General features: G+C 40.2%; 1 protein-coding gene across 1 annotated transcript in view; it reads right to left on the bottom strand.

The window, feature by feature from the left end:
* LOC140907760 (potassium voltage-gated channel subfamily KQT member 1-like) overlaps positions 1 to 22253 on the bottom strand; it is a 744155-nt gene that overhangs the window by 599171 nt on the left and 122731 nt on the right. The window contains exons 12-13 of the mRNA XM_073334512.1: positions 18471 to 18489; positions 18132 to 18151 (exon numbers count right to left, since the gene is read on the bottom strand). Coding sequence (XP_073190613.1) covers positions 18132 to 18151; positions 18471 to 18489 — 39 coding nt within the window. The remainder of the gene's footprint in view (positions 1 to 18131; positions 18152 to 18470; positions 18490 to 22253) is intronic.

Genomic DNA, 22253 nt, shown 5'->3' with positions numbered 1-22253 from the left:
GGAGTCCAGCAAGGCTGCCTTCTTTTGCCCACACAGTTCAACACCAACTTGGAGCGTGTAATGACTGATGCCCTAGAAGATCACTTATGCACGGTCAGCATTCGGGGGGCGAACAATCTCAAACCTTCGGTTCGCTGATGACATTGCCGGCCTGGCAAGCAGCAAAAATGAACTTGCCAACCTTGTGAAATGATTGGATGAAACCTCCACAAAATACAGCATGGAAAATCGGTGCAGAGAAAATCAAGCCAATGACAAACAAATGTGATGGGATCAGCTCACATATCACTGTCTGGACAAGAGCTGGAGACAGTGAAACAGTTCAATTATTTGGGGGCAATCATCACTGATGAAGGATCAAAGGCAGAAATACTGGCAAGAACTGTGAAAACAGCAGCCACAGTGGCAATTTGGAGGAATTAGAATATCTCCCTGGAATCCAAACTGAAACTGCTGCACACATTGGTCATCTCCATTTTTCTGTATGTGTGTGAGACAGATCCTTACAGCAGAACTTGAACGGAAAATACAGGTAGTAGAGATGAGATGCCCAGGATTTTACAGAAGTATCTCCTACTTCGACCAGGTCACTAATGAAGAGGTCCACAACATCACCACCCAGTGCACTAGGTCATATGAAGATCTCCTGACGAACGTGAAGTGCAAGCTGAAGTGGTACGGCCATGTAATAAGATCATCTGGCCTATCCAAGATCATCTTCCAAGGGACAGTACAGGGGAAGAGAAGAAGAGGTAGACAGAAGAAGAGATGGATTGACAACATAAAAGAGTGGACAGGAATGGACTTCGCATAGACTCAATCACAATCATGAGGGTGGAGACAATTGGTTGATTACTCATCAACGACCAATGCGGTTATGGGAGTGATGATGATGAACCCTAACATTAAAAGCAATTTTACACTGTTGTCACTCTAAGTCCTAAGTGACCCCTTTCTATGAAATATTAGCCCTCTAATCCTTAAATTTTTCCATTCTATACAATCAAAACTTTCAGTAATAAATTCAAAGCTCATATCACCTGCATTAAAAATTTATCATAAAGATCATTGTCATAGTTATGAAGTTATCTTTTTGCCCAGAAATGCTCTTTTCAGAAATGATTAATTTGCTATATTGCAAGATGACTATTTTTTATTGGGTGGTCTTCCAAAATTCGCTTCAAAGTAACTGTTCACTCAAAGCAAAAAAGTCAGAATAGAAAGATAAAAATATTTTCTGTGTCAAGAAGTCGTGAGCTTCTAAGCAACTAAATAGTTCATCAGAATCACTCATGATAATGCTTCAATTTTGAAGAAATATAAAATATTAAAATACCTTCAACATGTGATAGTGATGCTACCCAGGAATAAAATCTGAAGTTGTAAACTCCAGCTACCAAATATAAATAGCTCATAACAGTTGTAACTCAAGCCTGAGGAATTGTATCCTCTATTTCATTTTACTTTAACCAGTTTTGCTTCTCAAGAGTGGTCTTACAGGCACAAACTATTGTATATGGGGGTTTTTGTTTTGTTTTTTGGGGGGGTTGTTTTATTTTGATTTGTTTTTGAGTTCCATTCCAAATGCTATCAAAAGTATAAAGGAAGCATGGCAGAAGTAACAACTTAGTTTAAGAGTTCAAGGTATTCCTCTGAGCACGACCTTAGGAAGAATAATGATTTGAAAACATACAATATCCAGTGCAACAAGCATACTATGAGAAATGTCAATGTATAGTCTGAACTGTGGGCCTTAATTACTGCTGCTACATTCTATGAAACTATTTTAACAAAAAGGGGGTGCGGTGAGAAAAATCAGCTTTTTTCTGTACATCTTTTCCCATCACTTCTGATCACTAAACAATGAGTGTGTATTATATATGTTGGACAAGCCTCTCTCAGGTCCCATGCTTTTATATATCAAAGTCAGTCACCCATTGCTTAAGAATCCAGGTGCATTTACACCAACATAAATTAATCTACTAATCATACTTCAAACATTAAACTTTCACATTTCTAGGCTGGAAAAGAAGACATATCCCGAATTTACAAACTAACCCAATAAAAAGTATGAATGCAAAGACAACATCTACACTCAACAGCCAGACTCATTCTTAAATGCATCATCCCTCCCAAAAAAACCTCTCTCTGAAAAAGGTTAACAGAGGGGCGATTTCTTCATAGACTTTAAGTCCAGGGGGGGCCACTTTGATCATCTAGTCTATCCTCCTGTGTAGCACAGATCATACAAGTCCCAAAAATTATTCCTAGAACATATATTTTAGAAAAACATCCAATCTTGATTTAAAAATAGTCAGTGATGGAGAATCCACCATGACCTTTGGTAATTTGTTCCATATGTATCCATGACCCTGGGTAACTGGACCATTCCTTTTCAGACACAACAGGGAAGAAAATTTCACAATCCTCCCCTATCGTTGGGCAGAGATCTTCCATTATGATGCCCCAATCGAGTGTCTATGACATCACGCAGTTTGCTATACTGAAGACAATCTGATGTCTCCCACACTGGATTGGGGCACCACTGAACAAATCAGGCAGGAATAAGAGGCTGATGATAAAGAGGAGAACTTCTATTTATGCACAAAAAGAAATGAGGGCAGGAGGAAAGGAAAGGAAAAGGAGAAAGATGATATCTGCTAATTAGGTTTAGGTAGAATTATGTATTCTTTGGTATTAAATATTCGGTTTAGATTCAGTTAATATATAAATCCAGCTCCAGCCAAAATATTCACAATGGCCAATATCTACCAGTCCTGCTCACTGGCTGCTACTTTTTTCTACTTGCTGTGCCAGCTCCCAAGAAAGTCAGATTCACCAAAAACCAGAGGCAAGCTGAAAGGTAATTTGAACCGTTATCAGATAGATTATTAAACTTGTTAAAGTCTGCTCTCATTTTGTAATGGCTGCTTAAGTTTTGTAAAAGACCATCGGTACCAAGTATACCCAAGACATGGACACCAAAGAACTTGAGTGCAGGTGGACATTTGGAGAAAGAAACTAGGGAAACAGAGGCACATGAATGGCAATGGGGCGCAAATCTGAGCCAGCTTAATTACACACAAAACATGTACTGTCACATCAATAATCAGTCCCTCAAGACATATATGATGGTGTGTGTAGACACTGTTCCTTGTACCTGGTGATGCGGGACAGCTTGCAGCACAGATGGATAAAGATGATGACCAGGAAAGCTGTCGACCTGCATGCAAAAAACAGGGCCAGAAAAGGCCAGACAGGAAGCAGAGAATAAGCTAAACTAATGCTCAGCCAAAGCTCAAAGAAGATTAACATTCAGAGAGCAGTAGTGAGGATAAGGTGCATCTCTCTCTCTGTTAGGGGTTAAGCTGAAAACAGGTATTTTATTACAGAACACTATAAAAAGTGAAGACCAACAGTAAATTCCAATCGACTCCTTCAATGCTGCTTTTGTTTTCATGTCACTCTTACCTACTTGATTTTTGCTTATTTTCTCCCTATGGGAAAAGGGCTTTATATCACTGCTAGAAAAAATATTGCACATAAAAAATTGTTCTGAAACAAAATAACCTGTGAAAGAAAAGTAACAAGATATCGTTTTATAATATGTGATGTATTTTTTATCAGCATGAATACTTAACAAGAACTGACCCAATATAAACAGCAAGTTTTTGAGCCAAAGCAGGACTGGCTTTCTGATACATACACAGTGGTAATGGCAACAAAATGCAGTTTCTTTACATTTGTCCTGAAAATATTATGGCTTTATATTCTAAAATAGTAGCATCTTTACCTTTTACTGGAGTCGGTCAAGGTTAGTATGGTAGATCATAACATTAGCTTACTGTGACAACTGTCCCATTTCATAAGCTTTAATGTAAGGATTCTAACCCCTTTTTCAGACTGTTTCCTCACATTATTTAAACGTATTAAGATTGAGAACAAACTTCCATGGTTTATAACCTACTACACATATATAGTGATAGGAGATAAAATGAGTTTACCAATTTGTTTACAGCGAGTAAGATTTTCAAGAGCACCTGAAACTGACGTAGGAGCCTAAGCCCAATTTTCAAACATGACTTAGGCTCCTTAGGCCCACAGACTTTCAGTGAGATTTAGAATAAGTCACTTGGACATTATTGAACATGTTACCCAATATGTACATTTTGGTTTTATTATTATTTAGTGTGGCTGGAATTTACAGTTTAAAAGAACATGTATCTGGGATCCTAGAAGAGCTTCTATACAGGAGAAAACTGTCAAGGCAGCTTGTGTGTAAAGGTCCAACACCAACCCCCACAGCACCCACCTAATTTAAGGGTATCTCAGTATAGTATGAAGGTAGTATAAATTGTGGTAAACTATACTAAAGCGAAAGCCCTTGTTTGCGACCAAACACTAATGTTATAAGCTGCCTACTAATATTTAGCTCAAAAGTTAGTCTGTCTAAAAAACTTTTTATACTATTGCACCTACTGCTCAATGTAGCTAGTATCTATAAAATAGGACTATAAAAACTTTCCAAGTGTGGGGCTGGGCCCAGCCAGCACATAGAATCATAGGACTGGAAGGAACCTTGAGAGGTCATCTAGTCCAGTCCCCTGTACTCAAAGCAGGGGTAAGTATTATCTAGACCAGTGGCTCTTAACCTTTACTGCAGCCTGCACCCCTTTGGTTCTCAAAATATGTTCTCGTACCCCTTATCAAAAATCACTGAAGTAGGTCAGTTCTTTAAACCTAGATATATCAGAACTATAGAATGAAAGAGAATTATATATTTTAATTTCACAGTAAAATTAATAAACTTTAAAAAGAGTGTAATTTTTCATGTATCGGTTCATTGACTTCTGCTATTTTTGTTCAATGATGTTCGAGAAACGAGTAACTTTTTTTGAAATAGCCAAACGCATGTCATCACTTGCATTTAGGCGGTTTCTGGCCTTTGTTTTGATGCGTAAGAGTGATAAAAATCCTATCTCATACAAGTATGTCGTCGCAAATGGCACGAGGATCTCCAGCGCTGTCTTCGCCAGTTGTGGAAACGGTGCTAGTTGAGCACACCACAAATTCTCAAACTCCATTGTCTCAAACTCCATTCGGATTCAGCCACTGGCTCATAATTCAATGAGATCATCTTTCATCAAATCGCTATCATTGATAGAATCCAGGTTAAAAAGAAATGGATCCAGTATCCATTTCTTTGACACATCAAGATCTCCAGTGGAAAAATATCCTTGGAAATAGTCATTCAACTGTTGCAAATCCTTTGTCACTTCAGTTGTGATGGTCATTCCTTCACTTTCCGAAACAACTGTTCCTTCAAGAAAAGTAGTTGTACTTGCGTGCCTGTGCTTAATTTGTGTTTTCGATGCTTTACAGTCTAAAAAATCTGGCATGTCTCGCACCTCCAGAGGGAGCGTGCACCCCAGGTTAAGAACCACTGATCTAGACCATCCCTGACAGGTGTTTGTTTAACCTGCTTTTAAAAATCTCCAATGATGGAGATTCCACAACCTCCCTCGCAATTTATTCCGGTACTTAACCGCCCTGAAAGTTAGGTTTCAGAGTAGCAGCCATGTTAGTCTGTGTCCGCAGAAAGAAGAGGAGTACTTATGGCACCTTAGAGACTAAAATTTATTTGAGCTAATGTCCAACCTAAACCTCCCTTGCTGCAATTTAACCCCATTTGCTTCTTGTACTATCCTCAGAGGTTAAAACAAGATCTCCCTCCTCCTTGTAACAACCTTTTACGTACTTGAAAACTGTTATGTCCCCCTTCAGTCTTCTCTTTCCAGACTAAACAAACCAAATTTTTTCAATCTTCTCTCATAGATCATGTTTTCTAGACCTTTAATCATTTTTGTCGCTCTTCTCTGGACGCTCTCCAATTTGTCCACATCCTTCCTAGAATGTGGCGCACCCAGAACTGGACACAATACTCCAGTTGAAGCCTAATCAGCGTAGGACAGAGGGGAAGAATTACTTCTCGTGTCTTGCTTACAACACTCCTGCTAATATATCCCAGAATGATGGTTTTTTACAACAGCATTGCACTGTTGACTCATATTTAGCATGTGATCCACTATGACGCCACAGATCCCTTTCCCCAGTACTCCTTCCTTGGCAGACATTTCCCATTTTGTATGTGTGCAACTGATTGTTCCTTCCTAAATGGAGTACTTTGCATTTGTCCTTACTGAATTTCATCCGATTTACTTCAGACCATTTCTCCAGGTTGTCCAGATCATTTTGAATTTTAATCCTATCCTCCAAAGCACTTGCAACCCCTCCCAGCTTGGTATTGTCCGCAAAACTTTATAAAAGTGTACTCTCTATCCATTATCTAAATCACTGATGAAGATATTGAACAGAACCGGACCCAGAACAGAACCCTGCGGGACCCCACTCAATATGCCCTTCCAGCATGACTGTGAACCACGGATAAGTACTCTCTGGGAATGGTTTTCCAACGAGTTTTGCACCCACCTTTTAGTAGCTCCATCTAAGTTGCATTTCCCTAGTTTGTTTATGAGAAGGCCATGCGAGACAGTATCAAAAGCTTTACTAAAGTCAAGACATACCAGGTCTACCACTTCCCCCCTATCCACAAGGCTTGTTACCCTGTCAAAGAAAGCTATCAGGTTGGTTTGACATGATTTGTTCTTGACAAACCCATGCTGACTGTTACTTATCTTCTAGATGTTTGCAAATTGATTGCTTAATTATTTGCTCCATTATCTTTCCAGGGACAGAAGTTAAGCTGACTGGTCTGCAATTCCCCGGTTTGTCCTTATTTCCCTTTTTATAGATTGGCACTACATTTGTCCTTTTCCAGTCCTCTGGAATCTCTCCTGTCTTCCATGACTTTTCAAAGATAATCGCGAATGGCTCAGATATCTTCTCAGTCAGCCCCTTTAGTACGCTAGGATGCATTTCATCAGGTCCTGGTGACTTGAAGACATCTAACTTGTTTAAGTAATTTTTAACTTGTTCTTTCCCTATTTTAGCCTCTTCTGAGCCTACCTCATTTTCACTGGTATTCACTATGTTAGATGTCCAACCACCACCACCAACCTTCTTGGTAAAAACCAAAACAAAGAAGTCATTAAGCATCTCTGCCATGTCCACATTTTCTGTTAGTGTTTCCCCCCCTCGCATTGAGTAATGGGCCTACCCTGTCCTTGATCTTTCTCTTGCTTCTAATGTATCTGGAGAATGTTTTCTTGTTACCCTTTATGTCTCTAGCTAGTTTGATGTCATTTTGTGCCTTGGCCTTTCTAATTTTGTCCCTACATACTTCTGCTACGTGCATTACTACATCTCAATCATTGCCTACTGGTTCTGCTACAGCACTCAACTGGTTACATAAAACTCTAGTGCCCAATAACCAGGCAATTTTAGAAAAGTATTTGTTAATGAATTAAATGGGACAGTCCTGATCATCTCCTCAAGTGAAATTCCTATTAATTCAATGGAAATTTTGCCTGAGTAAGGTCTGTAAGACTGGGCCCTAAAACACAACTCTCTCTTTAGTTCATTAAGTCACATATTCTCCATCTGCTGGAAGATAGAAAAAAGAGGCAGCAGTTCTCAAGCTAGGAAGTCCACTCACTAAGTAGTGATGTCACAAAGTTTTGCTTTATTTCCTGTCTCCATCTTGCGGTAGGAGATTATATTAATCCACCGCTTTGACTAGTGTTTTGGACATGGTCTTTGGAGCGATTAAAACAATTTCAGAAGATATGTAGCTGGGCATTGATGCTAATTTATTTAAAATCAGGAATGAAATTATTCCAAGTCTTCTTTTTTTGGAGAACACAAAGTGCCATATGAAAATCAGACCAATGGCCTACCTAGACCAGGGGTTCTCAGATGTGCTTCTAATGAGAATATCTTAATAGAAAGATGGTCTCATGAATCTACTTATACCATGAGATTGTCTCTCTTCCTGTTTATAATGTGACCTACCTGCTGTTCCACTGGCACCTAAAGCACCACACTGTGGCAACTTACTTACAAGATAAAGCAATTAGGAAAGCCTTTAACGTACTACTTTTAAAATATTTTAGCAGCTGGAAGGAGAGCAAGCACAAGTGACAAGCCGGCTCTTTTCAGTCCACCAGCAAGTGCTGCATGGATTGTTAATTGTTTACAGACCACAGATTGAGAACCAGTGATCTAAGCTAACATATAACCAAAAATGGCTAGTACAAGGTGTCAGGGAAAGTGCAAGAAATTACATAATAGAGAATTATAGAATAACTTGCCTGTAAGAGAAGTTTTAATTACAGCTGTTGGGCTTTGTCCTAAAACTATAAGGATTTATATCCCTAATCATTGTTCATCTTATGTGGTTTGGGGTATTTTCATTATCCATCTAATCCTTTTTGAAGCACTCTAAGCTCTAATCCTCAACTATACATTGTGACCTTGAGTTCCACAGGTTAAGTATGTGGTGTAAAAAGCAGTTTCTTCTTTACTTTTCAATTTCCCTGGCAACCAACGGGGCTGATTACAGTGGGCTGGAGGGAGGAATGTCCACTTCCCCCCCACCCCACCAAATGTTTTTGCACGTACTCAGAGTTCCACAGGTCTTGGAAGGCCATGCATGGCCACTTTTAAGCAGAGGTCCCGTACTAAATCAATACAGACGCTGCCAAAGTCATCTGGCTGCATGGTCAGAATGCCACTTATACGTGGCTTGACTGTCCCTCCATACAGACAGAAGGGCAGCCAGGCCAAACGATGTTGCAACTTGGCACATGGGAAGTCAGAGCACAGGAAAGTTGCCAAGAACTCAATTTCTGGCAGCAGTGGCTCATGTGCTCTGTGGGTAAGAGAGAGGGTAGACTCAATGGAGCCAAGCAAGATCTGGCTTCCCTGAGGAAGGGAGAAGCAGGGACTGGAACAGGCAGGGTGCCTGCCAGGAGGGGCAGAGATTGCAGCTTCCCTCACCCCTCTGCCCAAATATCTGAATTGGCACCACTGTTTGCAACCCCTTGTTCTAGTATTAGAAGCTCAATATTAATCTCAAGTAGGCAGTGGCATATTCACTCTAAGCATAACGTTAGACATATACAAAGAGTATGCTTTTAAAAAAAAAAAAAAGAGAGAGAAATTCATGGTACTTTGTACCACATTCTGCTGTGAACATTTTAGGGATGGCTTACATCCACACCAGCTGAGATGTAAATTCTATTGCACACCAGTTGTACAGTAACTAGCCTCTGTGGACCCTGCTGGAAAACATTAAAAGTTCCCTATTGCATGCTAATGTAGTCCCATTTCAAACAGCACTACTTTAATGGACACTAGGGAAGTTTTACTGTGCCCCAGCAGGGTGCACATGGGCCAGTTAGTGTGCAACATACTAGTGCACATTAGAATTTACACCTGAGCCTGTGTGGACTAAGGCGCCAGCTAGACATGCTCTTAGATAAACTTCAGCAGGATAACACATCTGGTATCACAGGTAGCCAATTTAAATCAAACACTTAAAAAGCATGTTACACAGGAAATTAGACACTACTATTCACTTTAGTCTTTCTATCATCTTTTGTCCATATAAATGTACAGACGAAGTTACACGCTGACTTGCATACCACAGAATCATAATTCCTCACATATGTGGTGGGATGGCATGGCGTTTAAATGAGCACACAGAATGTAACTCCAAATCATTAAGGCATGCTGCATCTGAACACTGGCAGAAAGCAAATAATAAAATACACCCTTGAATTAGTATGAAGATGCTTCGAACCTACCTGATTGCTTGAACATCCTTGTAAGACCTAGTGGGCAAGAAGGGTGCAATGTATATATAAAGGCATTTTCTGTAGAATCACAAAATTTCAGATTACTGTGAAAAAGGTGTTCAAATACAAAATAAGCCTCAGATTTTTACAAACACAAGCATAGACAAAATTATAATCCATATGAAATGATTTATGTTCTCTTTCTAGTTCCCAGTGAACATTAAATGCCCATATCACTGGAACTGAATTTGAATTGGAAGTGGCTGACAGGCAAGCTTGTTTGTAGAATCAGAAGAGAGGTCAAGGACTGATTGGACATGGAGACTTAAGTATCTGCTCTCGCCCAGATAGGATCCTCCAGAAGAGGATAGAGGAACATAAATGAAGCATGCACTGCTGGTGCTCTAGCTCTATCTACACAGAAAGCAGACTTAAATTTCCAGTGCTATCAACGCTGTACCTTTCAAAACGATTTTCCATGTAATTTTTGCCTGCTCATATTAACCTTCTGATTTAAAAAAAAAAAGTTGCGTGACAATAATGCATATTGATTATACAGTGGCATGACAACTGCAAAGACAAGAGCATGGACTACAGCAACAAGCTAATTCTATTCCAATTAGCTTTACCTTCTAGATTTCTTATTATGCTATGCCCAGTCCCAATTTATCCCTTCTCATCCCAAAGGCCAGCAATGCATGGATGCAGCAGTGTGTTGAAGGACATCAAAGGACTGGTTTACAATATTAAAAACTACACACGTCTGGCAAAAGGTGTCAGCTACGTATAGTTTAACTGCATGCATAGACCGGTTAAGTGGTGTTCATCCGGGCCAATGTTAGAGAGGTATGTTTAGGACTTGCTCCCATGAGGCATGTTTTTCTGAAATTGTGCTAAACATGGCCTGTTGTAGTTGTGATGGAATTGGAGCTGTTCTGTAATAATTTATTAATACTATATGTTGGCCTCGTTATTGGAATTTCTATTGTATGGGTTAAATCAATAGGGCTGTGAGGAAAAACAAGAAAGGAAAACAATAACTCAAGGTAAACCTCCCCTCAGCATATACTTGAGGGTTATTATGAGACACTGGCTCTGAGGACTCTGGCTTTGCCTCCTGCTGATCCTACCAGACTTGTTTAGTCCATAAGTGCCCAGAGTCTGGGAACACAGAAGAGGAAAAGAATTATGGCAGATTCAAAAGGGTGTGTGTGACATTCTGTACCTTGGGAGAACGTTCCGGAACCCCAATATTCCTCATTTTTATATAATCATGGTCTTACATATAAAGCATGCCTTGTACGGTATCAGGGGAAAGGTTATGATCTGCTGAAAGTCATTTCTCCATACATACATATCATTAATGCATATGAAGTTATGAAAATTGTGTTGTATGGTTGTCACTAAAACATGCTGTAAACTGGGGAATCAGCCAGATATTAGCTCCCCAGAGGCAACAGCAAGGAAAATAACCAACGCCCGGGCAGGGTATCAATCAACCCATCAACAACCATTGCCCAGCAAGGGAGCTACAATGCAATGACTCATCTGCATGAGGCCACACCAGGGGAATTGCTCAACCTTGCCTGGAGACTGATCAATGCCCCCAGACATGCCTGGACTTATGTTTTCCAAGCACATGGACTGAGGGTATAAAACAGACACAGCGGCCACATGCGGGAACCTTCTCCTGCCCCCACCTACACTGCAAGCAACTAAGACACTGAGAAGACAAGACTCCAATAGAGGAGATTGGCCCAGGTTTAAGGAAATGTGTGTATTAAGGACTGCATTACCCAGTGGTGAAAAAAACTGCTTAATCTAGATGTTGCCCAATCTAATAGGGTTGAGAGTTTAGACTGCCTGCTTATATTTTATTTCTTTTGGTAACTGACTTTTTGCGTATCCCTTAATATCACTTAAAATCTGAACTTCAGTCAATAAATTTGGTTTACAGTTTATCTTTACCAGTGAGTTTGTATGAAGTGTGTGGCAGATCTGCTCAGGTTTTGTCAAGGCTGGTGTATGTCTACTTTCCATTGCTGAAGTGGTGAACCAAATTAATAAATCTGCACTGCCCATCTTGAGCAGTGCAAGACGGTATATTCCTGAGGTACAGTGCTGGGAGGATTTGGCTCTGGTGCCTTTCTCTGTGTGATTCAGGGAGCATTTATGCAATCTAGCTGGCTGTGGGGCTCCACGTGCTGTTGTCCTGAGCTATCACAGCTCCTGGAGGGGTTTGCTGCTTCTCACAATGCTTTGCTAGTGACACACAGCCCAGGCTGGAGAGAGTTAAAGGGGCACGGTGGTCTCACAGTCCCAGGTTGCAACCTGGGGATCCCATCACAGTGTGTCTCTCTCAAAAGAGGGGGAAGTTGTTTGGGGGAACCAGACAAAGACACAGGTACCTGCTGTGCTGTCTGAAGAAGTTAGGTTTGCCTAGGTTACCATCAGGAAATGGTAAGACTTCAGGTAAAATAGACGTGTATAGACTTCATGTTGTTTTAGACTCTTCTCTCTTACGCATTGTTCCTATAAATAAATAATTCCTTATGATTTTAAGAAGGCTCTTTTGTGATTGTATATCACTGACCACAGACTCCTCAAACAGGGGAAAAAAACAGGTTCAGACATGCTGGGCAAGCATGGTGAATACACAGGGTATGCCTACACTGCAATTAAATACCCACAGCTGGCCTATGTCAGCTGACTCAGGCTCACAGGGCTCAGGCTGCAGGAAAATTGCAGTGTAGGCATTCAGGCTCAGGCTGGAGTCTGAGCCCTGGGACCCTGAAAATGGAGGAGAATCCGAGAGCCTGGGTCCCAGCCCTGGCCTGAAAGTCTACCCCATAATTTTACAGTTCCACAGCCTGAGCTGAAGTCAGCTGACATGGGCCAGACATGGGTGTTTAATTGCAGTGTATACCTGCAGGATAACATAGCCCAGGGCCCGGTCTCAGAGTGGGACAACTGCATGATTCCATCATGGGATAGGTAAAGGCACAAGGCCTAATACCTGCAGGGGTACACTTAGAGGGCAGAAATGGAGCTAGCCCTGTAATAGTGACATATTTGTGGTAATAATGGCATTGTGACAGTGGGGAAGTTGCAATAAATGACAACAGCAATAAAACAAAAGGAATTGCTTATTCTTTGAGCTTCCAATTTTCAGTTTTAACCAACACACACCACTGATACAAGAGACAGACAGAAAGATGTTTATCCAACAAAACACCAGAATGAAGACACCAGCAATGGTTACCTGAATCCAAGGGTTTGTCTACACAGAGCAGCTGCACATTAACAGGTCAGTTTAAGATCCTGCTGGTGCGCAGTAAATGTTCTCTAGTGCTTTTTAACTTAGTGCTGTTTCAAACAGCACTACATTAAAGAGCACTTGGGAACATTACAAAGAGATTACTCATTACAGCATATACAAAGAAAGGCCCTGGAAATCCTGATTTTTCGACAACTACATAAAAAACCCTCAAAAAGTGTTAAAAATAAACCCTGCAACATGAAATAAGCAGCTCTGAGAAACAGAAGCAGTAAAAACAAATCATGAGATAAAAAGATGCATCTCTGATCTTTAGGGAACCTAGGCAGGCCGAACATCTTCAGACTTCTCAGCAGCATCTGAAGCCCTGTTGATGTAACCCAATATAGTTATACAGGAATCATCTCAATAACCAGGTCAATGTGCAGTATTCACAGAGCAGCTCCAATTCCATCACGGTAGTCTATGATTGCATTTCAACCTTGTGCAGCTAAAACTGCACAGAATCCATTGCTGACACTTCTGGTCATCAAGGAGTTCATTTTCTGGCACAGATCTTTCTCCAGCCCTGAGCAGCTCAAGAGGAATTTGAACAGGACTTCTCCAGAAGCAGAAAACCCAACATGACTACTGCATGCACACGGTGTCCAAAGTAACCATTGAAAACGGTTCTGTGCTATAGAATACTGACATTCATTTCAACTTCAACAGGTATTCCTCTGCTCATTTAAATGCCACTCAACAATCATTAGCAATTTGAACTATTCTTCTTACTCACTTTGTATCACATTGTTCAAGGACATTTTGAATCCATTTGGAAATGCATTTTCAGGGTTGGAGTTACCATCTACAGCTTCTGAATACATTCAGAGGATCAGCTGTCCAAATTCAAAACACTGATTCTAATATAGCTGACTTTTTTAGGCTAGCAAAGAACGTGGATTGATTGTCTTAATTCAGCATTTCTGAAAAATGATGTACAGTGAGCACATTCAGGGAAAATACAAGCCTATATTAGCTTTGAAACTGATCTTTCATTGATTTTTGAAAAACAGGAGAAGAACTTGACCCTCAAATAAAACAATTAATAGTCAGTGAAAAGTCACTCAGCAGTTTCCTGGTTCTGCAGAGAGAGCTTCTTAGCACATACAAACTCTTAAAGTTACACACGAGAACATATCATGTAATAAAAATATATAGAGTTACTTCACATTATGAGATTCAGAACTGCCATTATAGTAAAAATGTTTATTTTGAAAGGAAGGACAGTTATTGTATCCGTTAAAGAAAATAAACCCCAAAATGTTTTCATTTTTCACTACTGTTATTATTCAAAGCATACAAATTGCCATGACATTAAAACAGGAAACATCTGAATTTTTGTTCATGTTGTGACTCAGAACACAAAACCAATTATATTGCATTACAGTGCACTGTATCAATTATTTGCGGGTCTAATGCAATCTTTTGCATCACACTCTTGTAGAACAATTTAGCACTCACTAGCAGTTAATTATGAATTCAGGGAAAAAGAATTTTTACTATTAAGTCACAAATCTGCTTATCCTCTAGTGATTGGAAAGACTGGAAATTAAAATAAATCTCATTAGCCAACAGAATAATTATAGTATTTGTCTCAAAACTGAAGCAAGTCAAGACAAAAATTTTCTTATGAATGGATTGAATTAAAACCAAACTATTCTTACCTACAAGTCCCAATGATCCCTATAGTTATTATCTATTGAATTCCGGGGGAGGACGGGGTAGAAAAGAAAGAATTTTCATGGGAAAGTACTCTCTCTTTTTCAAATTACATATATGACTTAATACTTAGCCATTAAAAGTTTAATTTGGAGATTTTTAAATGGCATAGCAATTTACCTTCAAGTCTAAAATAATAGTTATGCACATTACTGCAAGGTAAAAAAGATAGTTTAATTCGTCCATTTTGAACTTTCAACACATTGTCCTCTGAGCTTCAAATGATGCAGATATTCAGCTTAATTACAGAGTCTGGAACCTAGCAGATTCTTATAATATTCAAGATTTTTTTTTCTATAAATGCATTAGCTTTCTAGAAGCATCATCAAACAATCACTTCTCTGTAAGTTGAGGACACTGGGTCTTCAGTCTTGTACTTTACCATGTACTGGGGACATGAATACCCAGTGTAACACCACACACATTTACACGTTACAGCATATGAAGAAGCATTCCATTTCGACCAGCATGGAAATTTTAAAGCTTATACTGATACTTTCTAGAGTCATTATGGCAGAAACAAACCTGTAACCGAGCTTTTCATTTAGGTTATTTTTTCTGTTACAAGAAAAAATTGAGTTTGATCCTAATTCTTTGCGAAGGAAAAGATTAGGTTTTTATGACAACACACCTGGTGTGTGAAAGCCTCCCAAATTATGAAGCATGTACTTAGAGTTATTTCTCCCTTAATACGCTCCTCAGTCAGCAGAGACTAGACTTTTTTTTCCTTTTTTTATTGTGGCATTACTGTGGGAAAGCTCAAATGAAGCGAGTTTTGGATTTTGTTCTTTAGGTGCTGAGTTTTGTGGTCACCTTGATCTCTTCCTGGCACAAGCTCCTGATTTTTGGGCCAGTTGCTGAGTCAAGCACTCTTTTACACACACACACACACACACACACACACACACCCCACCCCTCACCCTTAAGGCTGATAGGACCTTGCTCCAGTGAAGTGTAGCCATTGTGAGAGGCCACTTTCACCCAGAGTGAAGAGGTCCCTAGTGTAACTTGGATCTCCCCATGAAGGGATTTGCAGATGATTATGGAAGCCCTACAAACAGAGCAGAGCACTGGAATGATGTGGTGTGAACAGCTGATGTTGCCAAACAGATGGGCCAGGATATTCTGAATCAATTACAGGTCTTTGAGGTTGGCTGTTTCATACCTAGGTTCAGAAAATTACAATAATCAAGTCTTGACTCTTCCTGCTAGCTGCAGATGGAAAGGGTATTTTTCACTGCCGTGAAGGAGTAAGAAATTAAGGTGAATACTGAGTCTGCCAACTGACTTTATCTGAGAGCAGCTGTCCTCAGTAAAAGGTGTTACTATAAAGCTGGGGAGGTCTGAAGTGCTCCCTTCTCCCCACCAGAAGGAGCAAAATGTATCCTACTTTTCATCCAGTTGCTGATCTACACAAAGCCATCCGACACTTGGGATATGGTGCTGTGTCTCTCATGTGACAATGATCTGAGCTGCAGGTTATCATTTTGTCATGGGCATTTTGGTTTTTGCTGTTTCAGAGTCTCCCCTAGTGTTTTCAATGAGAAATTGAAGCAAATGTGGGAGAACATAGGTCCCCATGGCATTGTTTAGGTTTTCAGCCAAGAACTAGAAATAAAAGCAATTTTCTGACCAGCTCTAACAATTACAGATTTTAGTCCCACTAATGCAATCTTTTTCATATCATGAGCTGAAGCTTGACTGGTAGGGCCCTAACCAATTCAGGGTCCATTTTGGTCAATTTCACGGTCATAAGTAAGTTTCATGATTTCAGTTATTTAAATCTGAAATTTCACACTGTTGTAATTGTAACGGGCCTGACCCAAAAAGGAGGGGTGGTCACGACATTAATGTGTGTGTGTGGGGTGGGGGGGTTTGCAGTACTGCTACTCTTACTTCTGTGCTGCTACAGGTGGCGGGGCTGCCTTCAGAGCTAGGTAGTTGGAGAGCTGTTGCTGCTGGCAGGGAGCCCAGCTCTGAAGGCAGAGCTGCCACCAGCAGCAGTAAGGATGGCATGGTATGGTGTTGCCACCCTGACTTCTGTGTTGCTGCCTGCAGAGCTGGGCCCTCAGTCAGCAGCTGCCACCCTCTGGCCGCCTGGCTCTGAAGGCAGAAGTGCAGAAGAAAGGATGGCATGGTATGGTGTTGCCACCCTTACTTCTGTGCTGTTGCTGGTGGGGTGCTGCCTTTAGAGCTGAGCGGCCAGACAACAGCTGCTGCTCTCTGGCAGCCCAGCTCTGAAGGCAGCAGTGCAGAAGTAAGGCTGTCAATACCACGATCATCCCCACCCCTAAAATAACCCTGCGACTCCCCTGCAACTCCTTTTTGGGTCAGAACCCCCAGTTTGAGAAACTCTGGTATCCCCTGTGAAATCGGTAAAATATAGGGTAAAATCAATGGTCCATGACGCATTTTTCACTGACTGGGAAAGCTCCAGGATACTGGATGTACTTAGGGCAAACAGGAGACACTGCTCTTTGAGAATTAGCTTGCTCAGGAATGGAAATTAATTCATTGGGTGTTTCTAAAACACTGGCTGGACTATGGTATGATTTATGGATAGGTGATACGTAGAGGTGGTTGGGGAAAAAGGGTTTTCCCCCATAAAAAATCTCAAATGAAAAATCATTGTTAAAATTTGTCAAACAATTTCAGTTCCCTCCTGGAAAATTTTGAATGGATTAAAACAAAACACCAAAATAAATTGACATTTTAAACTGAAACTAAACAAAAAACTGCCAGAACTGAAATTCTCCTATGAAAAATTTCAATTTTGACAAAACTGTATTTTCAGCAAGGAAACTTTCTGCATGAAAAAAAATTAGCCAGCTCTAATAGTACATTTTCTTCTCCAGAGGAGGAGTTGACAGTCTCATTTAACAGGGGTCTCCTCGTATGCTGGACTCTTATTAGCCCTGAAGAAATGCATGAGAATCACAGATGGCAGCCTGGTTTTCCCATAGTGCTTCTAATGCTTCCTGTTGAGAGAATGGCTGAAATTCTGAGAAGAGAAGTATCATATTATTGGGCCTACATCCAATGTATGGATCCAAAAGACCATCTCAGATTTGGGTGGTATTCTAGTAGGAGATGGCAGATAATTCTTCACAAAAGGGAGGTGCTGGTTTCTGGAGTGGAATGGAAAATTTGTGTTAAGACAATTTATGGTCAATAGCACTAGGTCAGTGAAGTTTGATTTATTGGCTGCTATGGGAAAGGAGAGGTGGGATTTCTTTGCCTCTTCCATCGCTAGATCAAAGACTCACAAGAATTTCAACTCTTCTGTGATTGCACATATTTTTTGCAAGTAACATTTGTTTCTTTCTGCTCTCAGCCTTCAGGAATGGTAATGAGTCTAGAATGCAGGGAGGTGGTAGATCGGGTGTGTTCCTTGTAATCCCTTCATCCATACCCAATCTGAAAATCAGATCCAGTGTGTTTGTAGGTCTAGAGATTACCAGTCAGACACAGTAAACGTGCAGATGAGGTTTGGGATATTGTATCAAAAGGCACGGTCAACATGGATGTAGGAATCTTCTGGTACACCAGTTCTTGAGAATTTCACAACCACATCAGAGAGCAAGTCGTTTAGTTCTCTTAGAAAACCTTGGGGTTCTGTTTTGTTTGTTTTTGTTTTCCAAGTACTGTAGATAAGCATGACATACATGTAGTACTCATATCTGAATATGCAGGCTAGCTACATTCTCACAGCATTTTGACCCAAGGTGGCATTTCTTGCATTTCAGACTAGACTGGAACAGGATGGCTAATCTCTCTCCCTCCTTGTCTTATACAGCTCTAAATGCAATAAGTATCCCCTGTGTGCCTACATCACCATCCAGACAGAAATTCTGATACAGACCAAGTTAGGGAACATTTGTGAACAAAGGCTTCCTAATCAGGGGGCTTTGCATTCAACAGTGGCGGCTTGAGACCCTCATGTTATTGATTTCATCTGTCAAGCTTGTTTTGAAATTGGTGTTGATCCCCAATATTTTAGGAACAGACTTTAGGCAGTTTGGGAATGATGGAAGATGTAAGCCTGTGGCCTGACCTTTTGCTGTTCCCTATGTCAGGACAGGCTCTTCTTCCCGCTGGCAGGGGAATGGGTGAGGGGGGGGCGAGGCGCTTCCTGGGCTAAGATTTCAAAGCTTTGAGACCCAGAAAGTCTAGCTGTTTTCTGAATTCCTGGCTACAGGAAAGAGGCCCTACTGTGCTTCCTGTTTGCAGGACAGGCAGTGTTGCTCTTTCTGTTGGGTGCTTCTCATTGGTGGAAAGAGGTTAATACTACTTTTTTGAATTGAAGCAATTGTATGGTTATTGGCTTGTGCTGGTAGCTTTTCTCCTTTTCTGTTGCTGATGGAAGGAAGGAAGGAAGAAGAAAAATGAAACTGCAAAGACTGATGAGCAGACTCTTAAAGGCCTGCTTATCCTCCGTTCCCTGTTTGGAACGTATCCTTTCTTTTCTTGAGGCGTCAGCTCTAGTTTGGCTGCCTGAAGTCACATATGAAATGCATGTATAGATCTAGTTGCCCAACTCACGGTACTGCATGATTGACTGTCTCTTTTTAGGAAAGGATGAAACTGGAATAATGCAAGGTTTTGAGAGATCCATGAGCAGAGCTGTGGGGGAGAAACTTGCAAAGCACCTATTTCCTCTAGGCCCAGGTCTAACTAGTGCTCTCAGTATGTTATTCTGGGGGATAAAACATTCCAATAGAAAACCTTCACAACTGGAATCTTAGCTAATTCTTTACAATAAAAATAAAGAAAGCCACCATTCAGTCATTGTTGCTTATTATAGGCTATACACACTCCAAAACATGCTTGTGCTGCCTTTATTCTAAAGTGTTAAACTAGTTAACAATGTAGAAACAAATTCAATAGTTTTATGTAACACTGACTATTATTGCAACAGGTCTATTAACTATTTAATTTAAAGCTACTGAAGTCAAAAACAATATTTTCCATTGCAATATATGCACTTCACATGCCTATGTTCCAAATTTCCTTTGGAGATAAATAGACAAACAATCAAAATGAAATAAACATCTGAAACAATTTAAAAAGTTGAAAACGTTGGTGTGCACGTCAGTGAAAGAAAAAATACCAATACTATATCTCAAACTGAACCTTTAAATCTAACCCTCTCCTATCTGAACAGAATTACTTTGCTCACTAATGGAGCTGATGGGAAGACACAGCCCTGGTCTACACTCGGGGGTGGGGAGGGGGGTTTGGACCTAAGATACACAACTTCAGCTGCACTATTTGCGTAGCTGAAGTCAGCATATCTTAGGTCGACTTACCCAGCCGTGAGGACAGCGGCGAGTCCACTGCTGCCACTCCCCCATCGAGTCCGCTTCCGTCTCTCGCAAGCTGGAGTTCCGGAGTTGACTGGGAGCGCGTTCAGGGATCAATTTATCACGTCTAGGTGAGATGCGATAAATTGATCCCCGATAGACCGATCACTACTGGCCAATCTGGTGGGTAGTGAAGACCTGCCCCCAGACTTCAGTTTTTTTTAAAGACAACTGCTCTCTTCCTTAAACATGCTTATTGAAGTATATAATTAGGTTCCTTCATTTTTGGTTTTTATTTAATTTTTCCCAGGAATTTATCAGTGTTTATTACAACAAAAAAAGGTGAAAATCAGTGCAAAAAAATTCATTTTTCTGGGTAAATATCAGGGTTTATTTTGTTGGATGGAAAGACAGGGGATAAAAGGATTCAGTATATTAATGCTTTGATTAACAGAATTCAATGTCGTTTGCGGAAAACAAACAATTCAAAACAATGCTACCTCTGAGTTTAAGAAAACAAAACATCTCTAATCCCCAAATAAAACTTTTCAATTGACTAAGTAGTTAACTGTTTTAGACTTAGAACTAGTAGCCTATAAATATTTACATTTAATAATTGCAGCACATACACTCAATATCATCCTTGTCTTTCTTTTTTTTAAACTTTTGAATGCTTCCTTGTGCTCAGATGTATTCTAATACATATTTTCCTTTTCTTGACATTTTAGTGTGTCAAATCCTTAAACCATTATCTGCTAACAGCTTGAAATGTATACATGGTGGACGTGAGATTCATGAGTATGTTCAGATGTCCACGCACTTCAGAGTTTGTGTGCGTGCCTTCCTGTTTTTTTATTGTGTGTATCTTCTAGATTAATAGCCTTACTTCAATAGGCATCTTTGCATACACACACACTAATGTGTTATCATAATCCATTTATCTCATGCACTGTGTTGTATTTTCCTAATAAAACAAGTTTTTATACTTTTGAATGACACAAAAGTAGGGTGAAAAATCAGAAAAAAACCAATACTTTCTATAAAAGCTGGGATTTTCTCGGTAAAAACCAGTTTAAACTGAAAACGAAGGGGCTTATTTCTGGCTTATTGGAAATATTGTACAACCTTCTGAATCTCTTAAGATTCAATTTCTCCACAAAGAATGGGAGATGTCCTATTTAGAGGTGAGCAAACTACTTCTGATTCTAAGCAAGATCTCCCCCACCTTCTGCCTTTGAAACATTATGAAAATTACACCCAATCTGACCCTTTCCGCTAAACAGCGATAGGAACTGGAAGACGACTCGGGTTCCAGGCACCCTAATTCCAGCTCACTCAGCACATGCCAGTTTAGGATAGAGTTAGGTCAGCATGACCTGAAATAGAACTTATTTGAGGTAGTGCAACCAGGTCTGTGACCATGATTTCCTCACTGAAAAGAGAAAGGAAAAAGCCACTTGCAACAAATGCCGGCACTCTGCTGTTCATTGTTTTTGAAAACTGGAATCAAGCTCCGAGAAGTCAGCATGATATAATATATGAAAGAACACAACCTGATCCAAAGGGTTAGAACTGGGTCATAGCTGATGCAGCCAACCCGGTTCTGATTTTGCATCACTGATGCACTTCAGTGATCCTGGTGTTAGTATTAGAATTGGGTCATAGAGGATCTGCCCATAATTACTCTTCTCAGGCCTGCAAACCATTCCCCTCCTTTTACAAAAAGTTTAGAAAGTCCATGGTAATTGCCCATAAAACTTTCATATTTTTAAGACCACATACTAGAGACCATAGCAAGAACCAAGAAAGCGTGGAACCCAGACAGCTTTATCACCTATGCTAGAAGATGAAAAAAATTGATTTCACAGATAACAGAGAAGATAAAGACACAGATATCGCCTATACTTTTAAGCTCTAGGTTCTACCAGAATCTAATTCATTCCTGTGAAGTGTGGGGCACTTTCATGTATGCTTAGTGGAGTTATAAATAGAAGATATTATACGTTAACTTTCAGTTCCAATGGTCCCAGAGTGCTTCAACAAATCATACACATGCAGCCATCTCTGGGCTGGTTCCATCTCTGTGGAACCCAGACAGCTTTATTACCTATGCTACAAGATGAAGATTGATTTCATAGGTAATACAGAGACGAT

Source organism: Lepidochelys kempii, chromosome 1 (assembly GCF_965140265.1).
Source record: "Lepidochelys kempii isolate rLepKem1 chromosome 1, rLepKem1.hap2, whole genome shotgun sequence".
NCBI classification, from domain to species: Eukaryota; Metazoa; Chordata; order Testudines; family Cheloniidae; genus Lepidochelys; species Lepidochelys kempii.
Note: the sequence above shows the minus strand (reverse complement) of the source record. Positions and strands in the feature narration are given on the sequence as shown.